Genomic DNA, 10230 nt, shown 5'->3' on the forward strand with positions numbered 1-10230 from the left:
TGGTTGCCTCTGGAAGGAGTGATTGCCTAAAATGATTTACTGGAAGACTTTCTCAGATGATGTGGACATTCTATATCCTAATTTTGATGGTGGCTACATGGACATATAAAATTGTCGAAAATGGAACTGAACTTTTAAGACTCAGTTATTTTATTGTATGTATATTATATGCATTATTTTTTTATAAAACGCTTTAAAAATGTTGAGAGGCAAAAAGAATGAAGAAGAAGAGGAGGAGAGGATGGGAGAAGGAGAAGGGAAGAAAAGGAAAGAAGAGGAAAGGAAAGGAGAGGAGAGGAGAGGAGAGGAGAGGAGAGGAGAGGAGAGGGGTGAGGAGAAGAGAGGAGTAGCAAAGATCTAGAAGTTAGGAGGAAAAGGTGAGGACAGGAAACTGATTAAAGAGTGCGTAAGCAAAGAAATTACTCAAGAAATATCCTCAAGATGAAGACAAATTTGGAGCTTCAGATTTAAAGCGTCCACTGAGTGCTAACCAGAACTAATTAACTAAAAGCCTTAAATCTAAACACAATATGATGACATTTCTAACATTATGAATAAAGTGAAAAATCCTAAAAGCTTCTAGTTAAAAAAAATAGTCATCTACAAAGATACAGCATCAGGTTTTTGAATGAAACATGAGATGGGGTAATAAAATTGGATTTTATCTTCAAAATTCTGACAGGAAACAATATGGAACACAACCAAATGCCAAATTAGCATTTAAGTGTGAGAACCAAATAAAGATACGTTAAAAAATTTTGGATCTCAGAGAGGTTAGACTTTGATAAAAACTTTCTAAAATAAATTTTTGAGAATGTTTTCCAATAAAATAAAAGATGAAAATATGAGATTTAAGCAGCAGCAACAGCAGATAAAGAAATAAGTAAATCTTATAGCTAGGTCTAGATAATTAAAAAGGCATGTCAGAATCTTACTTTGGGGGGTTTAGTTTATAAATACAGATTGAAAAAAAAATAAATAAATAAATACAGATTGATTTTCAGCACTGACAGAAAAGTGTCAGTTCAAATTTGCTAGAATATTAAGAGTAACAGCAATAGAAACTTTCAAAACTAAAGGAAGAATGAACAAAGTAAATAGTGTTTAAATACTTATTGAATGTTTGTGTGCTAATAAAGTACTTAGCATCATTCAGTGCTTTAACTTTTACAATAGCACTTGGAAATCATTATTACACTAATTTATAGAAGAGGAATTAAGACATATGCTAACTCTCTTGCCAAAGGTCACACTGATAATATATTGGAGGGTATGAGGCAAAATGGAAAAAAATTTGGAAATTTGAGAATACTGCATAAAATGGGGAAAATATCTTCAAATAATAATCATAATAAATATAAATGAGGTAAATTCATTGATTATTGCATGGAGAAAGAAAATTTGGCTCTTGGTTATTAACAAGAGAGATATTTAAAAGACATTCAAATCCCAGAAGAAAAAAATAAAGCAAGAGTTGCAACATTAATATCAAATAAAAAAGTATTGAAGGCAAAAGTCAATAATATGATAAATAAGGAATTTCATCTTGATAAAATAAAACCACCAAAAAGGACATTTTATGTCCTAACACCATGGATTCTAAACAAGTAAAGCAAAAATTAATGGGATTATGAGAAATAGTCAAATCCACGACATTAGGAAAAAAATGAAATTAATTTTCTTGAGGAATTAGCAGATAAGTAGACAATATCAAGAGTTGAGGGTTTTCATATATTCATAAACATTAATATATTTCATAATATAATTAACAATCTTGATCTGATAAGTCTTACAAAGACATGCAAGATTGTACAGCATAAGAATATACAGTGATGAAATATTTGCAAAATATGTTTGTACTATGTACAAATCTTACACTGAGGAAGTCTAATTTATCTAATGTATCAGTATATAAAAATCTATGATTTTCTGGGAAAATGTAATCTACCAAAATTGACTAAAAAGAAATTACATTATCTGAATAGACTATTGACTGTGGAATAACATGGAGTGTTAATCAGAGATATCAAGTAAAGATGTACCAAGCCCAAAAGGGTTTTATGAACGAATTCTAATGATATCATAAAAAGATAGTTCTTATTTAAAGTGCTAAGGTGAAAAAAAATGAAGATTTTCAACTCATCTCATGAGAATCTAATGATCCCACTACTGAAATGGATATTTCTAGCTTTCATGCATACACCAAGAAAAGTAAGCATATATTTCTATAGCTTTCCTAGATACCAGAACTAACAAACTGGAGACTATAACAACAGCAAAAAAATAAAACCCTACTCACAACAGTAACCAAACCTAGGTATGACAGGACAAGTACTCACTTGGACAAAACCCAAAGCTGTATCTTTATCTTCAACCTTAAACCCACAAATAACACCAAAATAGGTCGTTGTTCTAAACAACGACAGCATCAATAACAATAAAAAACTGTAAAATGGCTAGAGCAAAATATATTTAAAGATTTTGACAATCTTTATTCGAGGAACTCTTTCTTAAGTAAGGCAAGAAAACTAAAAGTCATAAGTGAAATGACTCAGACTTGCTTGCATTTAAAACAGAAAGTTTTTGCATGGCCAAAGGCAGCAGAAACAATATTAAAAGATGAGTGGAAGATCGGTCTAAACATGAGCTAGCCATGCAGGCTAGCTTCCTTGAAGATGAAAGACTCGAGAGAGAGCTGAAGTGACAACAGCCTGCATCAAGCATCAGATATGTGAGTGAGGTCATCTTGGACTATCAGGCTCATGTCAAGCCAAAACAAGGCTACAGCCGCATGTGTAATTCTAGGTGAGATTAGCAGAAGAACCACTCAGCTGAGCCCAGAGCAAGTCGCTGACCCACAAACTGATGAGCTAATAAAATAGTGGTTGTTTTTAGCCAGTAAGTAATGGGGTGGTTTGTTACATAGTAATAGCTAAGTGGGACAGTCATCCATAATTTATAAAGAATTCCAGGGTTAAGAGCAAACAGCCTGCCTGAAAAATGAGCAGGCAAGTCATGAAACAAGAAACACAATAGCTGTTGACTCAGATCAGAGCTGGCAGTCTTGCTGAGAAAAGAACTTGGACTCCACAGACTGCCTGCCTGGGGCTGAATCCTGGCCCTGCCCACCACAGCTCTGTGGCCTTGGGCAAGTTACTCAAATCTCTCCAGGCCTCAATTTCCTTATCTGTGAAATGGACATGGAAAGATGATCAATCCCACAGAATCATTACAAGGAAGGTTACTTGTATTAAGTAAAAATAAATGTTCCTTTTGCTTCTACTGCTATAAATAGTTCAGTTAACCTCTTGAATCAAAAGCAGTGAGTGCAAAAAGCTAAACTGTTTTATTGAAGGCAAGTAAAGGGATAAAGGAAGAAAGAACTCTTAAGGACAGTAGTTAGGAGACAGAGAACAAAGACAGTTAATTACATTTCAGAGTTTGGTTTCTTTTAATGGTATTATAAAAATAATCAATTTGATGATTTATAATACTTGCTTACATTTCATTGTTTTAATAAGGTCTAGCTTTATTATTTAAAATCTGTAGAAATTCATGGTTTAAAATCTGACTGAGATTTAGTAGAGAGGCCATCATTTGAATTTAAAGTAAAAGACATATAATAATAATTACTATTATTGCCCATGGATCTTATATTTTAGGATGTTCTATCTTCCAGACTGCTTTTACTAAATATAATTGTTTTCTTACTATTATCAATCAAAGACATGAAAGAACTAATCTGAGTATCTGATCAACATGAGACACTTATTTCTATAAGGAGGTAAGATTTCATTCAAAAGTGAAAAAAGTACACATTTCTATGCATTTTTATGCAGCTATTGCAGACAACTGGACAATTTCTTGTAAGATATTTTAAAATACTGAAAACAGTATGAAGACTAACATTGTTTTCATGAGCCACATGAAATCTAGTGCATTCAGAGCATTTTACTGCCACCTCATAATAGCATACCTACAGTACAGGGGCAGTCACAGAGTCAAAAAAAGGTATCTTCTAGTATGTTGAAACTACCCCCAAAATCGGGTTAGATCATGGTTATGTGTGTGTGTGTGTGTGTGTGTGTGTGTACATATATATAATGTTATCAATGTATGTGTATATAAAAAATATAAATATTTATATTTAACCCAATAAGACTGCCAAGATGTGTTTGAAAATATAAGTTGTTAAAAGGCTTTCTCTCTCTCATACCCAACATAAAGGCTTTGCTAAGAAGTTGGAATAGAAATATTCTTCAAAGATTTTTACACTATAAAGTAATAAAAATAAATTAAGCAGCTTCTAGCTGTGCTTCCTTGGACAAGTTAACTAACATCAGTTTTTTCATTTGAATCAGGGATAACAGATAGTGCTTATTCACAAGACTTTTGTTGATAGATATAAAGTGCTAAGAATAGTGTCTGACACATAAAAGACACTTGAGAAATCTTAGCTATTATTGTTGTTATTCTTACTACTATTTTATTGGGTGTCCTTGATATGTCAAAACCACTAAATATAGGAGTATCTCTTTTTATACGATCCTGAATATACTTCAGTTTGGGTAAGTAAACCAACTGTTGTGCATTTCTAACTGTAACCTCATATTTTTGAATATTTTAAGCAGAAATAACCAAAAAATGTAGTATAAGAATGGATTAACTTTCTAGTTACAAAGAATGAGTTTAGCAACTTTAAATATCACAGTGCCAACAAATAAAATAAAATAAAATATTACAGAGCTAACAAACTTAAATGGAACTTAAGATGGGTTAAAAATGCCCAGTAAACAGAAAGAATATAGTATCCCTAGTTTTGTTTTAAATACACCTGCTACTAGTGAATTTAGTTTCCGGGGCTGAAAACAACATACTAATAAATGTCTTTTGCAGACTTTTTCACTTGGTGGAACATATTCTCTTTCTACATTTAAATCATCGTATCTTTGGAGAGCCAAAGAAATAACTTCAGTCAGGAAGAATATAAAACTCTTACAATAACAAATTACAAAAGAGAATAAAATTATGAACCAAACTGTTAAACTCATCATTCTGCCTGGATAAGTGCATTTAGTGGACAGAATAACCAAACACTATTACAAGATAAGCTGAAGCCGGTGGATTAGCAGCTCTTTGGGACCCAACGTATTCCTAGGAGCACTATGGCTTCTAAATCCTCCATTTCTTTTGCCCTCTTGGGGAAATTCTTCAGCCAAAGGCCCTTTTGAGAATTTAATCCACTTCCCATTTGCAGTTGCCACTTCCACCAGCTGCTTCTCTCATTATCTTACTGTTCAGTCAGAAAAGGCCAACCCCAGGTTATTCTAATGATAGCAAACACCTCATAAAGAAATCTGCCAAATTTACTTTTCCATAGAACATCGTTTTTACAGCTTTTCATGAGTCCATGAGGAAAGAAAGCATCATGTATAAAATATGACCTCCAGAAATCTTGAGGATATTAAGAATTATGCCCACAGTGCTAGACTGGTGGGTGTGCCACAGTCTATAGAGTGGGAGTATCTTCAGTTTCCCCAAAGGAATCCTATCGGTCTGTCATTGTAGCTGTTGGCCCACAGGAGAAGATGGGAAGACCCCACAAACTTAGGACATTTTCAGAAATATCCCAAATTTAAAAGAACGGGAGGTTCTGGGGTGTACACTTTTCCATTCCTGATTCTGCATTTGTGTGCAAGGATCGCCTTGCTTTAGTCTGACACCCTGGCAGAGAGAAAACTTGCTATACTTAATCAAGAGTTTGGAATGTATGAACTCTGGCAAGTTTCCTAATCTCTCTGTGCCTCAGTTTTTGAATCTGTAGAGGAGGCATATTAGCAGCACAGAACCTCATTAAATCAATGAAATTCTGTAAAGCACTTAACACAGTGGCACATAGTAAGGACTATGGAAATATTTAAGTGAATTCTTCTCTCTTTAACAATAGAATCTTTCACAAAAATCACATAAAAATTTTAAAAAAAAGGGGGGGGGGATTAGCAGGGGGCAATAATTGTAAAGCCCTTTGGGGACAACGAATAATACTTATCTGGACATTGCAGAGCAGAGAGTTTGAGAGAGGCTGGTGTGGGGAAGAGATTTTAGGAGCCAGAAAATCCCCACTGGTTCCTGGGAAAATCCTTTCTGACTTCTAGTCACGCTCCAAGTTGACGGTAGTTAACACCCTTAGACTCAAGGAAAAACTTCTTCCAAGACAGCGGCGGGAAATCCCTACCTGAGCCATCCTCCATTCTGAAGCCATAACTGACCCTGTGTTTGAAGCCCACTATCTCCTCCCCAGAGGCGACCCCCCACCTCCACCCGGTCACCCCGCCTTGGAGCTGAATGGATCATCAGAGTCCCGTTCCCAAAGCAACCCTCAAAGGAGCTGAACGCTGGAAGTGCCAGGTGATCCGGTCCCCGAGCACGACAGGTGGCTTGACTGCGGCCTCCGCAAGGCTGGGGAGGGGCACGCGGGCGGACACAGGGCGTCCGGCCCTTCTCCTCGGGAAACTATTCCCCGACCTTCGGCGTCGCTTTGCGCAGGAGCAGACCCAGCGGGGTTCTTTCTCTCCAGCCCAGTTTGGGGATATCACCCTCCAGGTGAGGGCCCCCTGCCGCTCCCCTCTCCCCTCTCCCCTCTAAAAGACGAACCAGCCCTGGCGGCGCCCCAGAGCAGACTCACGCGTACTCCACACACTCCTTCGCCCATCCCGAGCCTCGCGCCCCCGGCACCTGACCTGTGGCAGACCCCGAGGGGAGCGTCTGCGGACCTCAGGGCGGGTTCAGCCTCCAGGCACGCACCCTGCTCCGCCTCTGCCTAAGACAGGCCGTCCCGGTCCCCGCGGGCGGCCGCCCTCCAGCTGCTCTCCGGTGGGGAGGGGACCCGCCTCCTTGCATCCAGGGGGCTCCGGCTCCGCACCCGCCACCCGGGGCCCGCAGCCGCGCGCGCCCTCTCCGGCGGCGCACTCACCTGCAGCTGGGTCCGGCTGGCGTTGCCCGCGGCCGCGTCGGGCCCGTCGGCGGCTCCCGAGCCGCGCAGCACCGTGATGTGCAGCGTGAGCAGCAGCAGCCCCAGCAGCAACAGCAGCTCCGCCGCCAGGCGCACCATCCTCTTGAGGCGCGCGGCTTTAGGACCCGGCGCGGCGGGCGGCGGCGGCGGCGGCGGCGGCGGCGGCGCCGGGGGAGGAGGAGTTGGAGCCCGGGAGCCCGGCAGCGCGGCTCCCGCCTCGGCCCCCGCCGGGGCCCCGCTCCCCGGGCCCGCGGGGCTGGCGCTGGGCTCAGCGGGGCGCGCCGGGCCGGGGGAGCAGGAGCCGCCGCCGCCGCCGCCGCCGCCGCCGCCGCACCACGGCGGAGCCACGGCGGGGCCGGGGGCGTCCAAGCCGACTGCGGAGCAAACCCCGGCACTCCCCGGCGGCGGCGGCGGGGGCGGCGGGGCGGGGGGGCAGCCCGGGACCCGGGCGGGGCCGGGGACCACCCTGCGGGCAGGGGGCAGCGGGGGCGGCGGCGGGGCGGGCGCAGCCGAGCCCCCGAGCGCACATGGGCGCCCCAGATGTGGCCGCGCCGCCGCAGCTGGAGCGGGAGCGGCCGCCAGAGGAGCGCGGGGAGGAGGAGGAGGAGGAGGAGGAGGAGGAGGAGGAGGAGGAGAATGAGGAGGAGGGCTTCAGTGGCGGCCCGGAGTTACCTCCACGCTCGGCTCCCCCGCCCTTGCCGCCCGGAGCCACTCACCCGACGAGCCACCTCCCCTCCTCCCCGCGCTCCCCTCGCCGCTTCGGGCCGCAGGCGGTGCCGCCCCGCCGCCGAGTCCTGGGGTGAGCCGGCTCCGGGTAGGGGCCCCGGCCACGGGGGGCTGTCACTGTACTGTGTGGAGGTGCCCCGGGCGCCCCCGGGGTCCGCCTCCGCCTCCGCCTCCGCGTCCGCCTGCCCGGCTGCGCCAAGTGCGCGCACCGCTGCCGAGGTCGCTGTCGCGGGCGAGGGCAGACCTCGTGCGAGCGGAGGCTCGGGGCTGTGGGTGCGTGGGGTGCCTGGGCGGGTTTGGAGAGCTTTATTAACAAAGTGGAGTTGGGAGTTGTGGTGCGGCACCGAGGGGACGCAGGACCAGCCAGGTGTCCGTCTGCGACCGTGCGCCCCTTGGCGACGCTGGCGTGCGTGTGTACAGGGACGGCCGGTGCAGGGACGCCCAGGAGGGTCTTGGCGCTCGCTCGCTCCTGGACGGCGGCCGCAGTCCCCGCGGCGCCGGGTAGAGCCTGGAGAGCGAGGCGGGTCGATTCCGCGGGGTGTGGGGCCGGCGGAGCGCGCAGGTGGCGCGGCGGGGAGGCGCCGGGGCTGGAGCCCGCAGCTCGGCCGCGCAGGACGTCGGTGCGGCGCGGGCGGTCAGCCTCGGCTCGGGCGGTCGCGGGCCGCGGGGCTCACCCCGGAGGCGCTGCTCCCGGACCGGGCCTAGGGGCCGCGCTCGCACAGCCGCCGCTCCTGGGCCGCCGCCTCATGACCGCGCCGCAGCCTCGGGCTCCCGCGCGCCGCTCATGCCGTGCTGGGGGCCTGGGGCGAGCGCAGGGGCTCCGGGGGCGCTGCGGGCGCAGGGTCCGGGCCTCGGCTGCGGAGCGAGCTGCGTCCGGTGGCGGCCTCGGATCCCGCGGGGCCGGCGCGCCTTCCCCTCCCTCGCGGTCCGGTCGCGGCTCCCGCCTTCCCGGGCGGCTCGGAGCGGCGGGCGCGCAGCCCGGCTGCGGCCTTTTATAGGGCGCCTCCTCCGCCTCCTGCCGGGTTCCCGCCTCCCCCTTCCCTGCGCCCGCCCCCTGGGCCCTCCCCGCGAGCCGAGCCCTCAGCCTCGGCGTCCGCACACGTTCGTGTCGCAGATTTCCAAGCCTGCCTCGCTCCTGGGACTCCAGTGCGCCGGGACTGATCCTTCCGATTCTCCTTCGGTGACCGAAATTGAATAAATGAACTCCCCCCCCCTTACACGCCCCCGCCTTGTTTCTGTCCTTTTACTGCAAACTGAAGATTCTTAAGTCAACCACCTTCCGACCCGACTTCACATCTTTACGCAGGGCACCTCATCGGAGTCGGTGGCATTTTGTAGAAATCAAGTAGCAAGATTAAGATAGGATGTGGTGGGTTTGCGTTTTAATTTGCGTCAGGGGAAGGAAGGGCTAGGCTAGTTGCTGCCTTTAGAGATGCCGCGAGCATCTTTAGGATTCTAACCAGCCCTAGCATTTTATTAATGAGTTGGCAGCTGTTTATAAAACATTCGGTGTCTTCCTTTTCAGTCATTTGGGCGGTGGTGGTAGGGGGAGAGAGGGGAGATGTGTGGAGGGAGCGCTTGCTTCGGATTTTTAAGCAGCGGGTCCTCCCATCCCACTGCAATCTCCAGGCTTTAAATTGTCATCCGGAGCGCGGGGGGAGAATTTGAAACAATAGATCGTCCGCAGTTCAGATGGGTGATCAAAGAGGGGATCTCAGCGGTTTTCAGACCCCACAAGGATCCTCCTGTCTGTTTTCTAATTAGAGTCACTTCGAAAGGAGAGGAGGGCGGGAGAATCAGCGCAATGATGAAATATATAAATTAAGACGGCAAACTAGAACCCCAAAGGCACAGAGAGTTGAAGGCTGCCAGATTATGATGTGGGCGCACAGGGACATTTGGCTTTTCTATTGCCTGAGGCAGGCTGGTCTAAATTAGAATCCAGGCATTGCTGTGCCCTGTATTTCCATCACACACAGTCCCCACATGTGAGTCTCAATTGCCTCTTCTCTCATCTAAAATGAACATTTTTGGATCCTAAGGAAAAATAACTTAAAAAAAAAAAAAAACTCTGGAAAGAAGTCCTTGCAGTGAGTGTAAATTCTTGTAAATTTGTAAAGGGTGAGTTGGAGATCAAAGTCTTGGTAAAATGTTGTAAAAATTGTAAATTGAATTTTGGGGACAGAAGTCTTTATAAAATGTCGAACAAATGTATGAATGAATCTTATTAAAATCCTTTCACGCTGTGAGATCCAAATTCCAGGTGAGTTTATTGATAAACGTCCATGCTCTGTGACTATAGTTGCCAGACCAGGCTGCTTTTTAGGGGTTAGGAAAAACTGGATTATAATTTTTGTGGAAAAGGAATTACAAATTTAATAGCTGGAGCAAGTTAGGTTGCAAGCACATTTATTATCAGGAACTGTACCAATTGCTGATGAAAGTTTTAAAAATATCCTACCTCCTTTTTAAGAGTTCTCAGGGTAGTTATT

At 46.1% G+C, this 10230-nt stretch overlaps 1 protein-coding gene across 2 annotated transcripts in view; it reads right to left on the reverse strand.

The window, feature by feature from the left end:
- Positions 1 to 7158, reverse strand: part of ISM1 (isthmin 1) — a 71443-nt gene extending 64285 nt beyond the window's left edge. Inside the window, exon 1 of one of the 2 annotated variants that reach the window (XM_038571590.1) lies at positions 6974 to 7158. In XM_038571590.1, coding sequence (XP_038427518.1) covers positions 6974 to 7111 — 138 coding nt within the window. In that variant the 5' untranslated portion in view covers positions 7112 to 7158. Of the gene's footprint in view, positions 1 to 6685; positions 6728 to 6973 lie in introns of those variants that run through there. The other variant, XM_038571591.1, reaches the window with a different exon arrangement.
- Between the last annotated feature and the right edge of the window lie 3072 nt (positions 7159 to 10230).

Source organism: Canis lupus, chromosome 24, assembly GCF_011100685.1.
Source record: "Canis lupus familiaris isolate Mischka breed German Shepherd chromosome 24, alternate assembly UU_Cfam_GSD_1.0, whole genome shotgun sequence".
In the NCBI taxonomy this organism is placed as follows: domain Eukaryota; kingdom Metazoa; phylum Chordata; class Mammalia; order Carnivora; family Canidae; genus Canis; species Canis lupus.